This window comes from Aythya ferina (assembly GCF_964211825.1).
Source record: "Aythya ferina genome assembly, chromosome: 1".
NCBI lineage: Eukaryota > Metazoa > Chordata > Aves > Anseriformes > Anatidae > Aythya > Aythya ferina.
In genome coordinates, this window is record NC_140296.1 from 29,959,373 (window position 1) to 29,982,509 (window position 23,137).

Genomic DNA, 23,137 nt, shown 5'->3' on the forward strand with positions numbered 1-23,137 from the left:
TTCATGCACGAGGAGAAACATTTTTTTGTTTTCTAAGTCACCAAAAGTTAAGTCCCACGAGGTATCATTTGTTTTCGAAATTCAGAAGAGGGCAAATCCTACATACATCAGTCAGTTGGGATTTTGCCACTGATTTTGGTCATGCCTAGCTTTCACCCTACCTGCAGCTGGGCATCAAATTGTCCAAACAAGAAGAAATAAAGACAACTCCATATGCACAGCGATGCCAGAAGTGATGATGTAAATATAAGACATGCAACAGAACTACACTGCACCTTCATACCTTGCAATTAAGATCTCAGTGGAGTCTTAATCCTATTGTTTCAAACTATTAAATTACTGCCCCAATTACTTCCACAACTGCACAGAGAACACCCAAGTATTACACTGTCACCAAACACAATAGTACAAAGTTGCTGAGGAAACTGGTTATCTCAAGTGCAATCACCTTGCATCATCTGATGCAAGACAGACTGATGTAAAAAGCAAGAGACAGCCTGAGTGCTCTCTGCTATATGAATTTCTTTCTGTCCTTAGTTTACACATGCAAAATAATCTGTTAAAGTCCAGGCACATCTGTTCAATTTGTAAAAACACTGGGAAAAGTTTTAACCACACTTCATGCATTATCCTTATGTTCCACAGGGAAACTCTGCAGTAATTCCCTTAATAGCAATGTTTAATCTTACCAAAAAAACCAGGTTTTGCATCTGTAACAGTGAAATTATTGTTCCATTATATGGTTCCATTATATGGTTTTGCACAACCCCCTATTACATAAGATGCACAGTAATATGGAGTACAAGCATATAAATGACTTAGGTCTCAAATTCATAATATTCAAAACGAAGAGGTTGATGTGAAGGAAGACTCCTATAAACTCAGTTCTGAAGGTACACATTAACCAGCACTAGAAACAAAAACTCCATTAAAACACAATTAATCACCACCTGCTTCCACTGTCAGGACCAACTTACACTCGTATTTGATCCAAATAATTATTATGGTTATTATTACCCACACTTTTTCCTAAACAACAAAAAGCCCCAAAACACTTACCAAAAGAAATTAAGAGAAATAAAAAGTACTATTACCTTCTTCTAAGAAGAGAAGAAGACAAAAGAATTGTTACCGGCACAAAGTGAATAAGGATTATTTAATTGTCTTTGGGATGTTATAATTTTAAATTACGCGTTATAACATGTAACATTTACAGCTATAACACTTCAATAGTTTAGTAATTTTAAACACAGATATTATTTTATGAGAACAAGAACCAAAAACCATGCTATCTCAACCCAAACAACAAACCCGTGTTCTAATACTCTCATTGAACATTTGAGTCTTGAGCACTATGTGTTCCTCACAAACATCTTTTAGATCCAGAACCACTAAGCTACACGGAGTAGGGCTTAAAATAACTAAGACCACCGCAGTCTGTTTATAAAGCATTGCAAAAGCACTTGCAAAATGTTTAAACTAAGCCCTTTCTCCAGCATGCCCTTCCCAGCATCACGAGTCTCCCCGTTTGGTACGGGGATGCAAACTCTCTCAGAATTTACATCAACACACAATTTGAGCAAGACTCTGCAAGCAGGTTTACGGGTAAATATGTCAGTGGACACAGGGTGTCAGCGAAAGTTTTGCATAAATATAAAGCAAGTGGTTGTAAACAGAGTTTAATCACCTCAGGTACTCTTTCACCACAAAAACGTTAGGAATTCCCTGCAGGAGGAATACGTTCCACACGTACGGCGGTCAGCTACCCTGCTCAAAACCTCATCTTGAAGCTGCAGAAAAAGGGATTTGAGGATGCATAATTAGAAAATCTTTGATTTGAGAAGAAGAGGCTGAAACAGCAGGTGCCAAAAGCACTTGCAAAAGGAGTTCATGATACGTGGGAATTCCTGAACTAAATGAAATATGCTTCAGCTGGCAAAACCAAGTTGAACAGGTTCATACTTGACCCTGCTTTGCACAGACGTTTGGACCAGATGACCTCCAGGGGGCCCTTCTAATCCGAGTTATCCTGTAATCCCATGAAATTCAGACAACATTAGAATAAGCCTGTAGGGTTTTAGTAAGCAGAGTATAGTTCAACTGATACTTGCCTTTTGATCTACAAACTTTCTGTTTCAAGAAGCGTAATAAGATCTTAACCAAAAGTTTCCACGGGGAAAAGTTACCACTAGCATCAAATGCCAGTCGAACCAAAACTATCCCAAGTGCCAGAGAACTCCGGATGAGAGCTGCAGACCAAAAGAAGTGAGTAACACAGCACTGCCATCCAAGAAGGGCAATCAAAGGGATATGTTTTAGGCCACTGGAAAAACAAAGGAGCAAACACGCTGCAGTGCATACACTGCTTAGGACTTATTTCAAAGGAAATCCTAGAGGGGTCCAAGCCAGCAGAGTCCCATATAAAGGTCACAAGGCATGAGAAGGGAGAGAATAGGGGGGAAAGTAGGAAAGAGAATGCTCTTAGTATGGCATGGGCAAAATTTTATTGTGGTTTCTCTATGCAGCACTCGGTAGATCATGGCCTTGTAGGAATCTTTGGAGTACAGCTGCTGAGGCACTGCAAGAGTTAAAATTTGGAACAATTACATTAAAGCGTGGAAGGAGTAAATGAGCCCCTTCTCCCTTTCCATCTACGTTTTCCATCTACATTTTTCTTTCCTCCAGTTCACCCAAACATCCTTTTCTTCCATAGAAATAAAGATTCAAACACCTGAAAAATATTTAAGTGCAGCTATCACACTCCACTGAACATTGGCATCTCCATTTCATGCAAAGTTCGTGCTATAAGAAGTCAAGGCACCTTTCAACACCAAGACACCTTTCTGACACTGATGTCTGGATCCTTTTCTGTTTGGCCTCAACCCTTCCTGACCTAATCCTCCGGCTTTATTTTTAGAGCTCTTTCTAAGACCTTTTTTGGACCTTTATCTAAGGTTCCGCTGCCTTAAATATGACCACCTGAACACCAATACCACCAATTCACCCTAAATAGTAAGGCTGCTTCGCATTCAATTCCTTTTATGCCCCCTGACACTTCTAAACCTGGTCTTTATGGACTACTGGCTGTAGCACCAGTACATAAAAAAATCTGATGTCATCTGCATTCCACCAAGGGTGGAGGCAAACAAACACTTTCTTAAAATGAGTTCCCAAGAAATCCACATTTCATAAAACCAAAACATCCTGTTTCTATAAACAAAATTGTCAAGCAACAACGTTCTAGAAGAGATACTCAAGGAGGAATTCTTAATTTAATTAAAATGCAACTTTTCTTGCATTTCATTTAAAGCATTCTTCTAAATGGTTCTCTGGTGCTCCATCAAATTCTAAGCAAAAAACTAATTTTTTTATGATCTTCTTAACACCAGTCATGGTCTCATTCATCTTACCCGACGATTTAAAAATGACAAATCATTCGGAGTTCAAGTCAAATTACAGTGGCAACCAGTTAATGGTGCTGTCTGCAGTCATGTCACATTAATTTCAAGTACGGATGTAAAAGTATTGCTAGAAGAAAAAAAAACTTGCATGTATTTAAGAAATCACTGTCAGAAGTTAAAGCTTGTATACCGCTGAAACAAATCATGTTCTATAGTCTTATAAGAATATATTGTCTACTACAAGAGCCTTTTTGAGTTGTTCACACCAGAACATCAGTCATTTTGATCTGGTTGTGGAGCGTTCATCTGATGTCTACTCACAGAAACTGAGTGATTTCCTCAAGAAAGCCATTAAGGATATAGCATCATCTGTTGTTTTTTTTTAGATCTTTTCCTAAAACCGATATCATTCAAGATTTCCTGAACTTTTACCCCCCTAGAACTCAAAATCATTGTTGACAAAATCTGCAGTGACAGATGTTAATGGTGCAGTAAGTGAAAACAAGGCCAAACTCAAGACATCGTAGGACCTGGAGCACAGGGCGGGTTAGGGACAAGCTCCGCTGTAACCCTGTCAGATGAAAACCCTCAAGCACAACGAAGCCTGCAGTCATAGTCTTGGGAAGAGTCAGCATAAGCTAGGAGTGCTGATTATCACAAGCTTGACTGACCCTACGGTACAAATGACCACTGTGAAATTTGGGTGCTTTAGCAGCAAATGTTGGAAAAGAAGCTGAATATATATTACCTCCGCTGATACCTCGCTAATCGCTGCATCCAGCTGGTGAGTTAATTAACTGAAAAACAATACAGAGGTTAAAGAACCCAAAAACATGAGGTCTGAAATCACACTCCAGAGGTCTGCGTGTTTAGGAGCAGCAGGCCACAGCAGCATTCACCACAGCAATGTGGTGACACAGCCTCAGCTGTGTCCTCTGCCCCTGGGCTGGTGGTTACCTGCCACAGAACAGGGGCAGCAGGCAGAAGCACGTGCCAGCTCCTCAACACCCCAAGTCATAGCCTGTCCTGTTAATTTAAAGCCATCGTCATCACCATTTCCTCGCCCTAGGTAGAAGGGTGACCTTTAACTAGGCAGCCAGGTGGACTGCTGCAGCAGCATCTTCGTTTACATAACCCCTTATTAATGAAGGCTCCTAGTTTATTGAAGACAAATGCTTAAAAATTAATTTCTAAACAACTGTGGAAGACTGAATCTCTACCTGATAGAGTATGTGAACTCATCCAGTAGACAAAGAACATAAAGATCAAACGATCAGAAGTTGAAGCTACAACACAAACCAGCATGTGCCATTCCTTTTATTTACTTTCAGAGGAAACACAATTAATCATGTTAGTATCACTGGCACACTTGAAAATCAATACAGTGCAAACGAGCAATGAATTTTTGGTCTAGATACGAAGACTCAGGGTAATTTATGGTCAGTACCAGGCAGAGGGTCAAACCGGGTCAACATAAAAGTCTCTTTTGGTATTAAGACGCATCAATTACTCCATGCTTCAACAAATGCACTCCCAGAATAAAAACAGCAGCATGAAATAAGGTGAGATGCATCTGGTAAAGAATGACAGGAAAGGCTAAATGTTATTGAAGCATCAGAGAAATTCCTTTAAAAGAAAGCATCCTCTACTGATAAGGCAAAAAAACTTAATAGCTTATTGCTCCTGATCATTTTTTTTCTGTAAAACTGTTTCCTGTGGACTTACTTGTACTATTTCCCAGTAAAGACGGAGTGGTTATACTCATATATCCTTCATGTAATAATTTAATCATAATAACTGCCAAACAGGATGCATGAAAAGTTGTGACACAAGGAGAAATACATTGATCTGCCTGTCCTCATGCTGTACGTATCAATGTACATTCATCAAATTCATCAATGATGTATTTAGACATACATGATAAAATAAAACTATCATGCATAAAGTAGAGCATAAAACAGATTTTTCAAATCTAATTTAATACACACACACGGTAACATGCTGGAAGGAACTGCATGAAGTTTATAAGCTATGTCTAGAGCAGCACCGCTTCTCATGCAGAATTTTTTCCACGCTGATTTCACCCAAAACATAAATCTGCCTGGATTTTTATCCGAGCTCTGCTTATATAAAAACAGCTTTGATTTCATGCGGCACCACGCGTTACTTCCACTTGTTCCAAGACAAACAATTTGGGGAAAAAAAGCTAACAGATTTGGGAGAGAAACAGAGGGAAGTGATATCCAGTCTTTTTCAGAAGTCTCTTCCAGAGCTTTTACTGACGTAAGGTTTTTCAGATTTAAATAGTTAGCCTCTCAGCGTTCTCCTGACTATTCAAAAATCCCAGCTACGTAATCACCCAAACCCTTCAGAAAACATTCAGAATAGTGCATGTAACGCATGCACGTGTACATATATAGAAATTGGTAGGGTTGGTTTGTTTGGTGGTGTGGGTTTTTTTTTTCCCAATTAAATCCTACTGTGCTGGATAGAAGCATGAGGCAACTTCAAAGACTTGTCCTGCTCCCCACACATACAGTCTCAAACGCAACCCTCGTGCTTCACCATTCTCACCAGAATTGCACAGAAATTGATCTATTTCTTCATTTTAGAGCCTTTCCCCACTGAGGCCAGACCGTACATTCATTCTTTCTCCTCTTTAAAACCCACTTGTAGAAAAGCCTCTCTTTTTTTTTCAGGCTACCATTGCTTCAGAGACAAACACGACTTCCATTTTCTTGATAAACTAGATGTTGGAAGTATCACGTGGCCACCTCTCCCACAGCTTAACATTTAAGTGCATAACTGAAATGCTTCAGCGAGGCTACCAATTACTGCAGTTATTTCACTACCGCACAAAACTGCTCAACGCCAAACTGAGCTATAAGATTCCAGAAGCCATTTTTAGCCTCAGGCCCTAGGCCAAAAATAACCTTTTCAGTTCTCTAGGAAGCTAAACATACAAAGATACGAAAACTGGCAGAGGGATTACAGCGCTTCTTGCCAAAGGAGTGATTTGATTTTAACTTCATGCCCTTTCATATTACCTGGTTCTTAATTAACAGCAAATCTATAATGACTTTTCTTTTTAGAGACTGAATATTCGCAAACCATACTGTCATGCTTGTGTGACAGGTATAAAATGATCTCTACTATAAAGTGATCTCTTCATTTTTACATGGCATTAATAAATTTAAAATTGCTCCAGGACATAGGATCATAACGAAAGCTTCAAAGTTTGTATCTTTACTACTACCCCAACATCTTCCAGACAAAAACTTCAACTAAAATGCCTCCATTTCCATTCTTACGGACATTTTTACACTGCCTTGATGGAGTTGTAAAAATAGGAGCCAGAGAACCAAAGCTGGATTCTTTTTACAGTTTTGTCCTCGATCCGTTCTGAGTTCTGGATTAAACTTTTTCATTTCTGCTCCTCATTTTCTCCCATCTGTAAAATCAGGGCTGACCTGTATCTTTATAGAACAAGGAAATTCCTCATTGAGAAGAACAACCTTTGCAAGGTAATTTTTAACAGAAACACAGAACAAGGTCTACTCTAGGACCAACTGAAAACCAATCAGCTCTTACAAGCCATTATATTAGCACTCAATAGAAACACATAAAAGGCTTTTAAATTAATAAATATACAAGAAATTCAAAATACTTTGTCCACCCTTAAGAAGTTCCTGCTTGGTTAAAAAGTTGCATTCAGCACGCTTTAATGTGCCAGTAATAGTTGCAATACATGATACATGTCTTGCCTCTAAATTCCATCATTAAAATTTTAACAAAATGAAGTCAAGGTTGGAAACATTACTCTACACCACTCGCATCAAAGGATTTTCTTTGAAGAGCTAGCAAAAAGATCTTCTTTGCTTTTCGTGTTGCATTTGAATAAGCATATAAAGAAGAAAAAAAAAAAGAGAACGGTTCCAAAGTTGTGGAAGAAATATGTCTTTTCTAGAAGAGAAAAAAAAAGAACAGGTACAAAAGAAACTAAGCCTTTTCAGACTCAGACTCATCTCCAAAAATAATGGCTGAAACAAAGCATTGTCAAATGAACACTGCAGCTTTCCATCTAATTTGAATGTTCAGGTGATGAATGAAAAGGGCCATTATAGCACAGCCGCAATTGGGTAAAGCGCTCTGTTTGCTTCTGCATATTTTGACTAGGAAACTACATAATTAGCTCATGAGGGATTTAAAAAATAATAATCAAGAACTACAAGCAATAACAAAGTATGTTGATGTTGTATAGAAACAAAGTGGTGGTTCTGACAGGTCTTAAAGTAAGATAAAGTATGGAAACTACATTTTAGATGGACCCCGCAAACAAATTCTTGGTCATTTATCTTTCCGCAAAAACACTTAGGAGGGGAAAATACCACCTCTGGTAAAACACCCAAGTGACACGACGTGTGTGAGCGAGAAAGAAGCACAAGCCCCTAGTATCAGGCCATCTGAACTGGCTGGTAAATGGAACACAGGCGAAGAGCAGGCACGCAGCCAGGCTCAAACTGAAATCTTGGAACAGGGATCGCAGGCAACGCTTACTGAGCAGGGAAACAACACCATACACTGTGGAAGGCAAAAGGACTTCTTGAACTGGGATGAACTCAATAAAGAAAGAAATAAACCCCATAAACACAATATCCAGCAAACATGGGAAACCTGGGTTTAAGTTTCTGTTCAACACCCAGGGCAACCCTCGTGCCCCAGAAGGCTCCTTTCATCTTTGACCAGGAAGCCCATCCCAAAAGTCTCCATCCCAGTCGATATTCTGTAATTATCAACCATACAAATGACGCTAGGTTCTTCCTCCTTCCCCACAGAACTGTTGTTACCACACTTGCTGCATCTTAAAAAGGGTGAACTGAATAAAAGCTGCTAGGCCTCACCATTCTCAAAAATATATATATGGCAAGGGCACTACACGGCAAGTATAAATAATTTTACCCCCCTATTCCTTCCATCACGATATTTATAAATAGTTAAAAGTTCAAAAGTAAAAAAAAAATAAAAGTCACTTGAATAATAATTTTACTTACCATGGCAACAATCTCCCTATCTTTAAATGCTGAGACAAGGTTCTGGCTATAAATAAACCACCATATTTATACTTCTGGTATCTTGCCTTACTTCCAGTAAGCCTCATCCAAGCGTACATTCTGCTCCACTTCTTTCCTTATCGGACTGATCTCCAATTCAATTTTCTTCTCCTACCCTATTTCTTGCCCATTTTCCACAACTTCTCCATCAGTTTCAGTGCTTACCAGTCTATCTCTGCGCACATCTTACAAACCTGTTTCTTTCCGTTCACCAACAGATCCAACTTGTCACTCGTGCTTTTCTCCTCACGTTGAAATGGTTTTTCTCATCTGATTTTTTATTTTGTTTTACTTCTTCCTTCTCTAATGCCGTGCTACAAAGAAGTGCTGCTGCTGCAAATAATACAACCAGCGACGCAGACTTTAAATAACTGCTTCTATAGATGTAATGATAAAGTGAAATTTTGTCATTTACAGTGATGTGGCTACTTGTAACAAAGTATGACATATTTAAATACTTAATTCTAAGACTTCTTTTTTGGCTAAATTTTGTTTCTCTGATTCAGAAAGTTATCTACCTTGAATCTTCCACCACATACGAATGTCCCACCCAGTAGCATCTCCTACCAAAAAGGATTTACGGGGCTGTATTAGTAGAAAACACCTAATTCTAGTCTGTATAGTTTAATCCAAAAAATGGATTTTAAACCAATTACCAGTCTTGCATTTTACAGCACTGCAGTTTAGGAAGAAAAAAAAAAAAAAAAAATCAAGCTTCTGTTTTTAAAGCAGGTGTCTCAGATCTACCTTGTTGTTGGCAATAGCCATTTCAAAAGGGAAGGGTTATCAAGAAAAGCACAGAAACAATTGTAGTGAGACAAAACATTTATCTCTACGTTTCTAATTCATATATGCAACCAGTTTGCCTATTTCAATAAATTAATCTGTTGAAAAATAAGATAAACAGGGTGACAGACAACAAGCATTTTCTGACATTTTCCTGTTTGGTCAGTAAAAATAATTTTGTCCACTCTACAGAGTGCATTTCTAAATAAATAAAAAAAGGAAAACCAACTGTGTACGTTTGCATATTTCAAATTCAACACTATAATTACTGCAGCTTGCACTAAGTACTGAAATCACCCACAGAAAACCAACAAAAACACCTCATCCATTCAGCAGCACAGGTCCCTTGACTGGATGCTCAGCTGTTCTGCTGTCGTTCTGCTCCTGATAAAGCTCCAAAACCTCCAGCTACTTCCCTAACCATACCCCGAAGAGCCACCTTACAGTCGCATCATAAAATTTGCAGCGAGCTTGTAACCAAGGGAGCCAGAATTCCCACAAGTTCAGCAGAACATGAAACATCTCATGCGGCTTCAAAAGTGAGCACAAACCTCAGGCTCCAAATTAAATGCAGAACCAACCCTCATTCGGCTCTGCCACCACTGTCACTTCACTCATATGTTGCTTTTTTATTATTATTTTTTATTTTTTAAGTATTTCTCATACGGACTGGGAAAGAAGAAAGAGAGACTGTCATTGTTATTTCTATTTTTAAATAGTTAGGAGGTTTACAGATATTATGGTGTTCTGCACCATACAAGGAAAAAAAGGGATAAACCAGCAAGCTGGCCAGCGAGACACCCCCGGGGGAAAAAGGGTGGGGAGAAATGCTAGCATTTTAGAACTGAACTCTTTCCGCAGGGATGCATCTACCCACAAATTCAGCAGAATGTAATTATTCCTCCAGAAGCTTAACTCATACAACGCTCATCACTGCTTTGCCACTGATCTGCACCCTGAGCGTGGTGATAACGTTTCTGGCTCTTTCCATTTTACATGTGGGAAAACAATAGAGGGCACGAAATTTTCATAACTCTGACCTCACTAGAACATAAGGATACCTCTCTGGTTTCAGAAGTGCCCTAAGCTATTTAAAACATATTGATTTCAATTGTGAATTAGGTATTCTAACCAATTTGGGATTTTTCACAATCTAGAGGATGTTTACTAGCAGAGCAGGCAAGAAGAAAGCAGGCAGAGCAAATAGCTGGTAGCCTGGGGCAGCCACTCACCTCATCCCCACTCATCTCATCCTGCCAAGAGCGGTCAATCTGATGCACAAAACACGAGTTTGGTGCATTCTTGGTGGCTCTCACAACTCTGTAAGCAGCAAAAAAGCCACCAGCTTTCCCTTCTGGGGGTGTTCAAGGAAAGGCTGGACGTGGTGCTTAGGGACATGGTTTAGTGGGTGACATAGGTGATAGGGGGATGGTTGGCCCAGATGATCTTGGAGGGCTTTTCCACCATTAATGGTTCTATGGTTCTACAGGTAAATGAATGCTAAGCTTCTCAAATTTAAAATTCAACAGATAACCTTTAAAGTATCAAACTATTATTTCTAGCATAAGACTTGCAAACATCATATATGGTAGTCAAATCATTTCCTCCACATTTTTCTAATTCTCTGTTCACAAAATTAGGGTTATCATTAATGTAACTGCTCAAGAAACTTGTTTTTCCTCAATTTTACTAAGAACATACAGCTCACCTGCGTGCTTACCATCCTGCCCATTATTTCACTCCCAACACTTTATATATTTTCACTCAGTACTCCATAAATCTTCTCTCGTTTTCTACCATTCCTTACCTTCTGTCTTCGAATAACAACTTCTTTACACGTTTTCTTGTTCAAACCTGTACTACATTGGCCCTCCTCTTCCAAGCCACAGTGCTGCGGAGCAGGTATTCGTTCCGCTTTGTCGCAGCTGATCCTGCCCCTGGTCTCTTCCCCTCACTAAAGCCCCGAGTATTTTCAACACCCTAGGTGTAGTAACTGTATCTGGATTCACCCTGACGTTGCCGTTTTACAGATGTCTAAACCAAGAGGTCTTTTGTGTCGTTGACACAAAAGAAACAAACCAAGGGAAGGAAGAAGAGGAGACACAAACCACAGAGGAATATTTGGCTTCTGCTTCCCACAAGACTTGTGATCGCAAGTGGCTCTTAAACAACACGCTATTTCAGCTAAAAGCATGTGAAAAGCAACCTACAGCACCTTTACTGCCACAACAGCACTTCTGGAGCTCCGAGTCAGTCGTTCCCAAGGCAGACAGGCCAAGGACACACAAAGTGACAGGATTTCCACAAGAGCAATGAGTTTTCACCCATCTACAAGCATGGCAAGGCCAAACAGGCTTTGACAGCTCTAGGTAGGGCTGTCTGAACAAACAACCACCTTAAATTGGAAGTTAACATTAAAGGTAAAGAAAGGTTCAATAAACAGCTGAGTTTAATGTTGTCAGAGAGCTTTCACCCTCCCTCCTGTTGTATGATTTCTAAGCTGTCATCTCTCCTACCTCTTCCTCTTCGCTGTTGAACTCTTGGAGCTTCACAGATCACAAAGGGAGCCAGCCAAAAATAAAATTAAAATCACCACACTGTGGAAGATGAGCACACACACAAAGCTGATGGTAGAAAGCCATTAATCTGCTCAAGCCACACTGTGAAAGAGTAACCAGGCTGCTGAGTACTCCTAATTTGTTTTCAAGCAACAAAAGCTGCTCTGAGGCTTTAGTTTGTGCTGCCCAACGCCAACAGCACCTGCAGAGTGACTGCATTTCAGCCAGGAGGGTATAAATCTCTGGACAAAAGAGGTACTTTCAAAAGCACAATTCATTAGCCTCTACACAGCAAAAGAACTAATAGACTCTGAGTCAATCACGTTATGTTTGCACAATCCCCAAAACAGGAGGGCATACCCTGACCTGGGGAGGGAAGAAAAGCACCAAATGGCCTCAGAGTGGCACCAAGTTCTGTCCATTCATTCATTTTTTCGACTCAATAACACACAAGTTATACAGTAACCTCAAGAAACAGCTACATCCCATAAATTTTGGCTGCGGGGTAATATTCAATTCACTTGTGAGAATAAACAAACATACTTCCTCCTTTTTCCTTGTCCTGATACGCTTAAGACATGACTTGTGTAGAAGAGAATAAGGTTAGAAATCTTCAAATAAACACAGGAAGTTTGTAGAAAACGACTGACTGTTGAATATAAGAAGAAACAGGCCTTTTTTTCCAGCCCTCTGGTTAATTTTATAATGTTATTGACAAGATAAAATTGCTTGGATAAAATAAGCAAAACGAAAGGTTCTCAAGAAGCCCCATTCAAAACCAAAAAGCAATATAATGGAAACATAAATTCCAGAGGGGGAGCAGTAACTATCAAAGAGAGCTCTTAAAAGTTTGGAAGAGACCTATCGAATCTCCCCCAGGGACCAGATACTAACCAAATTCTGAATAATCTGGCATTGCTTTATGAAATTGTGCAGTAATACCAACAAACTAGTCAGTGTCTGTGACATAAATGCTGTTTGCATGGGAAGGAATCAAGTAAGCAACTGCGCATGTACAGCTATATGCAGGAGAATCCCCAGAAGTGGAGGAAGAACTGCTTTAATAAAGGAGCCAAAGAAAACCAGCAAGAATAAATTATGGCAATATACATAGCTGTTTATTTTAAACTAACTAAAAAAAACCTGTTTTATTATTATCATCATTAGCAAGGAGAACTAACTAGAAGAAGTGTGTTTCACCTGAACCAGAAGATATCACCAAAAATCCCACAGGAAGTGCTTAGATGTCAAAATTCAAGCTAAAATGCCCCGCAAACTAACACCACAACTCTACCTTCTCTCCCATCTCACCACAAGCAGCAGCAAGGGATGCTGCTTCCCCATGGGCCTAACCCACGCAATCGAAACAGATGAAAATAGGTATTCAGGAGAAAAAGTTCAGAGGATCTGCCTTCAAAACAAAACAAAAAAAAAAAAAAAAAAAAAAAAAAAAACAACAACCAAAGCCTCCAAATAGAGGTTGAAGCGATACAGGCAGCCCTGACTGCACATTTAAGTAGCAGCTTTGGGGCTTTTTCTTCCTCTTTTATAAGCTAACATGCTTCTAGCATTCCCTGTGGTTCTGAGGAATATAATTGCATGCTATTACTTAAGAACTATGTGATTACCGTGCCACTGTCTTCTGCGTAACCCAGCCTGTAATAAAAGTGATAAGAATAGCATTTATTATTTTTGAAATGGTTCTCGCAACGCATCCACGCTGATGTGGTTGAAAACATCTGACTAAACTCCCGATACTTTGCATAGAGGATTTATTCTCTTCTAACAGTACTGCGCACCACACAAACTCCCTTCTGTGTGCAAGATACTGCCTCAAAGTTCAGCAGACTGGGTCACTCGGCTCTGGAGCAAACCTTTCAAAGACAACAAGGAAGAAATGTTAAAGTGCTGGAAAGCTGCATGGAGGCTCGTAGGATCATGTCTTTATAAGCGAGATGTAGTCATTGCAAAGAAAAGTCACAAAAGAAAAGCCATTCCAAGGAATTGCATAAATAGAAGTGACAAGTACAGCTATGCCTCCGCTGTTGCTATAGAGCATAACTGAAACGAGAACTAGACAAGTCAAGTAATTCGCTCCCAGCTATGAAAGTTACATCCCTCCTGCAAATTTATCGATTGCTCTATGAAATCTGACTTCCAACTTCGGGGAAAAAAAGTGCATGAATAGAGAATTTCAAGTTTAACTCTTCTATCTTCCTCAGACCTGTTTAAAGAACTCAGAACTTTTGCAGAAAACAAGATCGATAACATTTTACTTCAGAAGTCTGCATCCCACCCTTTTCTCAATCTAATTCTTTATCTAAGGCTCTATAAAACATTGTCAAGATTCAGATATGGTCTCATTTTTTTTGGAAATCCCCTGCTCCACAAATCTCTCAACTCAATCCCCCACGCTGGTCTTCCCTGAATCAAGGATTGCCTGTATTTTTCTGTGAGATTAGCCCTCTTTAGCAAAAAAAAAAGAAAAAAAAAAAAAAAAAAAAAAAGCTTTAACAGAAAAAGGCTACTCCTGAACCAAACATCAAAAAGTTTCAAGGTTTCAGAGACATATCAGCACATCAAATCCAAGAGTAAAAGTCACTCGCTGCCAGGACACATGCCAAGTAGCACACAAAAGCACTGTTTTTATATCATGCACATTTATGGAGAGGAAGCCAGAGGGAAAATTCCCATCAAGAGTTTGTCCGGAGAGTTTCGAAAAGCTGGGCTCAGGCCAAGCGCCTCTTCTGTTTATATATTCTACTTACGCAACGTAACAAGTGAAAAGGAGCACCATTTTTTTTTTCAGAAACATATCAAGGTAGGGCTTCACTCACAAGGCAAACGATTCCCATTAATCAGCTGCAACATGATCTTACAAACACAATTATCAAGTAGCTATAGATTAGCACGCGGTTTTCCTAAGTGGGGAGAATGAATAAAGGACACTTGTCAGAGAACCGAGGCATGGGCTGCTCCACGCTGCCATTTCTACCAAAGAGAGGAAGAAAAATCCACTCTACGTCTATTTTGTACTGGGCAGCCTTTGTGAAAACTCTGACAAAGGCTGTTTTTTTTCTCCAGAACGTGAAACTTAATACTAAATATGTAACAGGCACGTGCCACCTATACAAACACCACACAGCTCCTGCAGAACGTACTTACACAACATACAAACATATTCATTGCCAAAGGATTCATTTTCTGTGCACAACTGCTTACCAACGGCCTGGATCAGTATTAGCTCAAATCAAACATGCCTAAATGTCTGGGTTTCCCATATCATGGCATGTCTTCATTAGACCTCCGTTTTAAAAAGAACAGAGATAAGACATCTCGCTTCGGGAGACAAGCTGCAAGTCATTCTTTTAGCTGCATACAGCGCTATTACCACATCTTATCCCTTTCACTGCACATCTGTCACGGAGTTAATCGTTAGCGTGGCAAATCCTGCTACCGATTAGCGAGTTTCATTTATCAGGTTTCCTATTTCTCTTTTGTTGATAAGGCTGTTCTCACAGAGCACTGTGAAATCCATTTGGCAAGAACAAGCGACGGAGCCAGCGAACAATATGAAGTCCACTACACACCAGGGAGGTTACTCTGCTCCTGACAGCTGGGCTGGATGTAAGTATGCAGTAAGCACCTGCGTCTCCACGGACAGAAAAGCAGAAATATCCTCGTGCAGAAGTAGGTGCATGTTATCACACGCCTGCACGCAGGTGCAGCACCTGCTGCTCTGCGGGACAAGAAGAACAAGCAACTACTTGCCTGCTCCTCTGCTGCTACAACGCAACCGTCTGCAGCAGGCAACTGGGGACACAAAAGTGCACGTGGAGGCAGTAAAGACCTTAAAAATACACCAGTCTTCCTAGTGACACTACGTAAAGAAGGAATTGGGTTCCACTCCCCTGCACAGACAGGGTGGAAGAACAGATGGGACACTTCTTTGAGGGGAATGAGCCTTCAGGTGAGAAACAAGTGTGCCTTTTTCCATGCTGGAAGGAGGCAGTGAGGGCAAGGTGAACTCAGAGTGGATGTGCTTCCCCTCACCACTCCCACCCGCAGGGCTGTGAGGTCTGTCCTCTCTGCAGACCTCTGGAGCGATGGTTTTCTCTGCCTGCAGATGTCCAGCACACGTGAAGAAAAGGACTTCTCACCATCCTTGAGACAGCACCGCATACAGAGGTGGAAATATGGCTGCAGGAACATTAGGATACAGACACTGGCGTCGACCTGTGGCTTTATAAAAGGCACCGTGCTCCCTGGGGGTAGCTGCAGAGCAAAAGCGTTCCTGCAGACGCCTCTCCACCTGCAGCATGTAAAATCAGCGACTTACTCAGAAGCAAGAGTGTCCCCTAACGTGGTTACACATGGGCTTAATCCCCTCTGTGGCAGGCAGGTCCACCTACACACAGGGCGAAGGAGCAAGCCTGTATCTCACATGTAACCTCCACACGCATTCCTTGTGCAACATATCCACCGGTGGCCTCAGCAGAGGCATGGAGGAGCTGCCCTCGCCCCAGAGAGGAGGCTCAGGAGAGGTGGGAGGCAGAAGAGGCGCGGAGGAGCCAGCTCTGCCTTACAAAGGCGGGGTGGGCGTGTGGGGGGGCGGCTGCAGCCCTCCAGCCAGATGGGAGAGCAAACACCTACCTCAAGCACCGAGCTGGGAGAAAGCTAAATAATAATAATAATAAAAAAAAAAAAACAAACAGACGGAGCACACTAATAAAAAACCAGACAAACAGACAGAGTGGGACAGCGGGGACCCGCCTCAGCTTCCCCAGGGGGGCAGCCAGGAGGGGGGGATCCTCAACGATTTTAGTTACTCCCCCTCACCTTATAGGGTCCTCCACCTCAGAGGGGTCCCCCCACCTCATACAGGGTCCCCCATCTTGGAGGGGTCCCCTCACCTCCTACAGCATCACCTCTCATCAGAGTGGTCCCCTCACCTTATACAGGGCCCCCCTCACCTCATATAGGCTCCCCCTGTGTCAGAGGGGTCCCCTCACCTCACATAGCGTCCCCTCACCTCATATGGGGTCCCCCCATGGCAGAGGGGTCCCCTTACCTCCTATAGGGTCCCCCCACAGCAGAGGGGTCCCCTCACTTAATATACAGTCCCCCCATCTCAGAGGGGTCCCCTCCCATCGGAAAGGTCCCCCCACCTCATATAGGGTCCCCTCCCATCGGAAAGGTCCCCCCACCTCATATAGGGTCCCCTCCCATCGGAAAGGTCCCCCCACCTCGTATAGGGCCCTCCCATCTCAGAGGGGTCCCCTCACCTCATACAGGGTCCCCCCATGGCAGAGGAATCCCCTCACCTCATATAGGGTCTCCCATCTCTGAGGGGTCCCCTCACCTCATACATAGTCCCCTCACTTCGGAGAGGTCTCCCCACCTCATATAGGGTCCCCTCCCATCGGAAAGGTCCCCTCACCTCGTATAGGGCCCTCCCATCTCAGAGGGGTCCCCTCACCTCATACAGGGTCCCCCCATGGCAGAGGAATCCCCTCACCTCATATAGGGTCTCCCATCTCTGAGGGGTCCCCTCACCTCATACATAGTCCCCTCACTTCGGAGAGGTCTCCCCACCTCATATAGGGTCCCCTCACCTCATATAGGGTCCCCCCATGTCAGAGGGGTCTCCCCACCTCAGAGGGGTCTCCCCCACCTCATACAGGGTCCCCTCACCTCGGAGCCCCCCCCCACCTCACCCAGTGCCCCCCCTCGCCCCCACCCCCCCCCAGCCCGGCCTCACCTGCCCGCACCGTGTCGCTGAGGTCGTGGCTGAGCGCGGCGGCGCTGCGGGGGAACTCCTTCAGCTTCCTGCCGCTCAGGCTCAGCCCCCCGCGGTGCGCAGCCTCCTCCAGCGCCCGCTCCAGGCCGCGGCTCAGCGGCGCCTGCAGGGCCAGCGACACCCCCCCGGCCCCGGCCCCGCCACCGCCGCCGCCACCTCCGCAACCGCCACAACCGCCACCGATGCCGCCCCCAACCGCCAAGGCGGCGGCGGGGAAAGGCTGCGGCTCGCCTCCCAGCGTCGCCATCTTCCCCCCGGCCGCTGGGGGTAGCCGAGGGGCCGCCGAGCTCCGTGCGGGTCCCTCCCTCACGGCCCTTCCTCCTCCTCCTCCTCCTCCTCCTCCGCCCGCTCGCAGCGCTCCCGGCAGCGCGGGCGGGAGGCGGAGGAGCAGGGGCGCGGGCTTGGCGCAGTGCGCATGCTCCGGCTCCCCTCAGGGAGCGGGGCGGGGCGCGGCGGCGCCTCCTGGCGGCAGGGCCCCCGCCCTGCAGCGGGCGGCAAGGGGCGTGCGCGGGGGGGTGCAAGTCGTTGGGGGTGGAAAAGAGGAAAATTGGAGACGTTTTTTTCTCAAAAAGAGCAGTCAGGCACTGGAACGGGTTGCCCAGGGAGGTGGTGGAGTCACCGTCCCTGGGGGTGTTCAAGGAGAGGTTGGACGTGGTGCTTGGGGACATGGTTTAGTGGGTGACACTGGTGGTAGGGGAATGGTTGGACCAGGTGATCTTGGAGGGCTTGTCCAACCCTAATGGTTCTCCATCTTCACGTGCAAATGTGCTGACATGTTCATGTACACTGCACATGCATGTGCAAGCGTGCTGCATGTGCACACACAACATGCCAGGGGAAAAGTAAGGGTGAGCCCTCCCTTGGTTTTTCGCACAGCACCCCTTCCCCCTTTGGTTCCAGCTAGCATAGAGTTAATTTTCCTCCTAAAAGCACTGTGTTTGGGATTTAGGGTGAGAATAATATCAATAACATACCGATATTTTAATGTTGCGGAGCAGTGCTTACACTAAGCCAAGGACTTTCCAGCTTCTCGCTGTGTCCTCCCAGGAGCTGGGAGGGGACAGAACCAGGGCAACTGACCCAAAATGACCAAAGGAATGTCCCATGCCATGTGGCATCATGCTGAACAGTTAATATGGGGTGGCTGGCTGGGGTGGGCAACTACTACTCAGGGACAGGCTGGACATTGGTCAGTGGGTGGTGAGCAATTGCATTGTGCATCACTTGTTTTGTACACATTCTTCGTAGCAGTACTACTATCATTATTTTCCTTTATTCTGCGACCTAATAAACTGTCTTTATCTCAACCCACAAGCTTTCACTTTTTTTTCCCCAGTTCTCACCCCCATCCCACTGAGGGAGGCAGGATAGTGAGCGAACAGCTGTGCGGTGCTTAGCTGCCGGCCGGGTTAAACCACAACACCCTTTTAAAAGGAAGCCCCCCACCTGCTCGTCCCCTTCTGCTGGCATCCGTCGCAGCTAACAGCATCCCCTCTCTAACTGCACCAGCAGCTTGTAGTGGAGTGGGGTGAAACTACGGTGCAGGCACTGAGGAGAGCATGCATATGCTGAGGCGGAGCACGTTTCATTTGAAAATTACAAGCTGCAGCGGCTCTTGCCGCCGGACTCCACAGGCCCTGGGGAGCACCTGCCCTGCAGAAGGAGTTTCTGAAGCCTGCTGCTGCTGCAGGCGCTGCTTCACACCTGTGCATGGCTCTGGAGCCCAGCTTGCCCCAGAGAGACCCTTCGAGGGGTGATTTGGAGTGACAAACCAAAGCGTGAGGCCTCATGCTTCCCTGCCACTCAGAGAGCTCAAAGCTAAAAAGGGACCCATATATCACCACGTGTGACCTGTACTTTACAGGCCATTACGCTTTGCTCCGTCCCCCTGTGCTGTGATCGATGGCTGATGTTAAATTAAAGCTTCCCAGGCTCCAGGAAGTTTAACACCAAGTGCTACAGGGCAAAGGAAGGCAGAATTGCCACAAGGAAACACCTTTAGAAAAACAAAACAAAAACAAACAAACAAATAATAAAAAAAAAAAAAAGAGCTCTGCAAGTTTAGCTGCCACAACAAGAAACTTAAAAGAGAGAAGGGTACTAGAGGTAGATTGAATAGCATCAAAATATCCATAAAAAGCTTCTTCTTTATAGCTGAGAAGTGCTCAGATATAACTCTTCGTATCAGCATATTTTTGTTTTAATTTTATATACATAGCAGAAGTGTTGCAGGCAGCGGCATTTTTAAGGAGGGTTGCCTCACATTAAGGAAAGGTCTGTAAGGTTAGATGGGTAGGAAGGGGATTATTTTACTGGAAGTGCTTTTGAACTGCACACAAAATATAGGCCCCAAGCTAAACTCAAATCCAAACTGTCCTTACATCTGTGATTGCTGGTTCTTCAGGTGTGATGCAGAGATGCTGGGTTTCTGCATGACAAATTCGGTCTCCTACCAGTTCAAGAAAATCGTGGGTGCACCAGAGAAAAATTCATGACACTGTTCCTTAGAACAGCCCCAAGCTGAAGAGATCTTCCCCAAGGAACACAACAGCCACCACTGTCACAGGTATGTCCAGATATCATGTTACTTCTGGCAAAGCTTGGTGGTGGCTGATTAAGATAATGTTCCCCACAAATTTCCACTAGTCACAGCATGTTCAGGATTTAAAAAGCTTCATTTGTGTTCCTGTTGGAAAGCATAAGGAAACAGCCGAATAGCTACATCTTCTCAGCGATTTACGGAAAAGTGTTGATGAAAAATAGTGTGAGTTGAGTAAGCTGTGAATAAGAGCAACTGCTAGGCTTCCCCTGTAATAGATTTTCTTAATGTAATATTTTAATAGAATAAGTACTATATTCTTTTACACATAGAGAAGGCTGAAGTGTCGTAGGTTTTATGACACAGCAAATGGCCTTGCACAAGATTTCCTATGTATTAAATCCCCCAACAACATGAAACTTAATATTGTGACTAGTACTATGGAGCTAAGCATGCAGACAGTGTATCTGCAGAAATCATCTTTCAGCATCAGCTCTTTACAGTCAGATAACAGGCCTGTCTTTCTGCGAGGTTTGGTAAGCTCAGTCACTGGTGGGATACCACACTCCTTCCTCCCCCACTCCTGATATGACAAAGTGACTTCTGGTGCCAATTTTGCTATAAACAACATGTTTTTTGCTCTGCATTGTCTTCATGGTGTCCTGTTAATTCTGGGTTCTCCCTTAAAACACCTGACACGGGGACAGGCAGGATATAGTGGCACATAGGGCAGCCCTGCTGCACGGTCTGGCAGGGTTTAAGATCCAGGTTCTCCCTTGTAGCAATGTAAGGGGACACAGCTGTGATGGGGCAGCAAGTTTGTTTTAAAATCCTTTTTACCAGAGTTGCTGAGGAGCGGTGCAGGTATGACCTGTGCTCTCAGAGCTTGGAAGTAACAGTTTGCAGGCTGATAGGATTAAAGAAGGTCAAAAAGGTGATCAGGGGACTGAGGCACTTCTCCTACAAAGACAAGCTGAGGGAGTTGAGGTTGCTCAGCCTGGAGAAGGAAAGGCTCTGGGGAGACCTTACAGCAGCCTTCCAGTGCCTAAAGGCAGGCCTACAGGAAAGCTGGGGAGGGACTCTTTGTCAGGGGGTGTAGGGATAGGACAAGGAGGGAATGGCTTTAAACTAAAAGAGGGGAAGATTTAGATTAGATATTTGGAAGAAATTCTTCCCTCAGAGGGTGGTGAGGCCCTGACACAGGTTGCCCAGAGAAGCTGTGGCTGCCCCATCCCTGGAGGTGTTCAAGGCCAGGCTGGATGGGGCCTTGGCCAGCCTGATGTAGTGGGTGGCATCCCTGCCTATGGCAGGGGTGTTGGAACTGAGTGATCTTTGAGGTACCTTCCAACCCAAGCCATTCTGTAATTCTGTGATTATCAGGGAAAATAATATAGCACCGAAGCTGTATCATCTTCACTCTCTGTGCCTGAGCGCTGTGCCAGATCTCAGTCTGTTCCTATAGATACAAAGGATCAGAAATTGGAAACGCTTCAGAAAAAGAAAAGATCAGTCGCAGCAGCACCGATTTCCTGTTCCCATGCAGATGTCTATGTACAAGGTCACACTCTGCACATTGACTTCGGTTGGATCGCAATGTGGGCACAGCCTGACGCAGCAGTGAAGCTGCAGGGATGGCAAGCTGCCGCTGTAGGCAGCCCCTCCATCCCTTGCCCCCAGCTATGTGGTCTTGCTGTTACCCATATGACAGTGTTTGTGCTTGTCTGAGCCTTCCATGATCCAGCCAAGAGACTGAGAGCAGCTTAAAAATTACCTCTGGAAGAAAAAGAAATCAATGGGTGCTTTTCAGCAAACACAAGCAAATGTCACAGAGGAAGGGAAGACTGCAGAAGAAAGACTTCATGCATGTAGCAGAAGAAGATGACTATGGAGGTAACCAACCTGCTATTCAGGTCACACATAGTGGCTGTGACAGGAAAAATCCTGTCAGAGATGAGCAGAAAGTACCACAGCTGAGGAAGGCCATGAGCTGTAGGGACTCAGACTGAATTTCTCCTGCCCAGGACTCTAAATTGACAGAAAGGAACAACAGGGTCCACATGGCTTGTTATGATGAGAGGTGGGCAAAGGCTCACGTGCTGGGATCTGGTGTCTCATGAGGTAGTGTGTGTCAGTAACTTCATGTACAGACATCTACCTCATGCACCATGTGCTCTAACACAGCTGTAGGGGCCTCAGCATGGTGTAGCTCCTACATTGCCTTCTTCATGTGAACCTCCCAGGTGGACAGGCTGTCGTGTGCAGAGGCAGAAGCGACACGCAAACATCACAAGACAAGCAGAGCTGGCATCACTCCACTTGCAAGGTTACATCGGTTTCATATGCGACAAAGAAGTCACAGCTAAGAAAAGCCCCATTATACGTCCTTGATGGCATGATTGTAATGGCACCGGGACAAAGAAAATGATGAGCTGGATCCCAAGAGAAGAAGCATGCAGGCTGAAGCTTCAAGTGGTGCAGATAAAAATCACTCCTTTCAACTGAAGCACAAACTCCTGGTCCTGCTTACAGCATGCCTAAGGCAAATGGTTCATAGCAGACACACCAGCAAAGTGAACAGCCAACAGACAATGGATTGTTATTGCCTTGCAGCAAAGGGGTAGTATGAGGAGACGTTTCATATAAATCCCTCTCTATAGCACCTGCTCAGAAAACAGGGGGAGAGAACAATAAATCAATAAGAGGCAGGAGATAAGGGCAGTGGTAGCGATGCTGCTATACAGACATGGATGCACCAGGACAGAAACTGGGAGAGATCATGATCAAATGCTCAGCTCTCAGCTAAGAGGCCATGAAAACAGACCTAAGGGTAAAATAAAACCAGAATGAATCTGTCTTGGTATCCCTGAAACACTTGTCCTGACTAAACATTTAAAGACAACACAATAACATGCCCACACCTGAAATATTAATTTAGTTCAAAG

At 43.9% G+C, this 23,137-nt stretch overlaps 1 protein-coding gene across 4 annotated transcripts in view; it reads right to left on the minus strand.

Annotated features, from left to right (window-relative positions):
• LRCH1 (leucine rich repeats and calponin homology domain containing 1) overlaps positions 1-17,998 on the minus strand; it is a 117,685-nt gene extending 99,687 nt beyond the window's left edge. For 2 of the 4 annotated variants that reach the window (XR_014695978.1, XR_014695979.1), the window contains exon 1: positions 17,618-17,996. Coding sequence is in view for 1 of the 4 variants with exons in the window: in XM_084529599.1 (XP_084385725.1) it covers positions 17,618-17,903 (286 nt within the window). In the remaining 3 variants the exon portion in view is untranslated. Of the gene's footprint in view, positions 1-17,617 lie in introns of all 4 variants that reach the window. The other 2 variants (XR_014695977.1, XM_084529599.1) reach the window with 2 other exon arrangements.
• Positions 17,999-23,137: the final 5,139 nt, after the last annotated feature.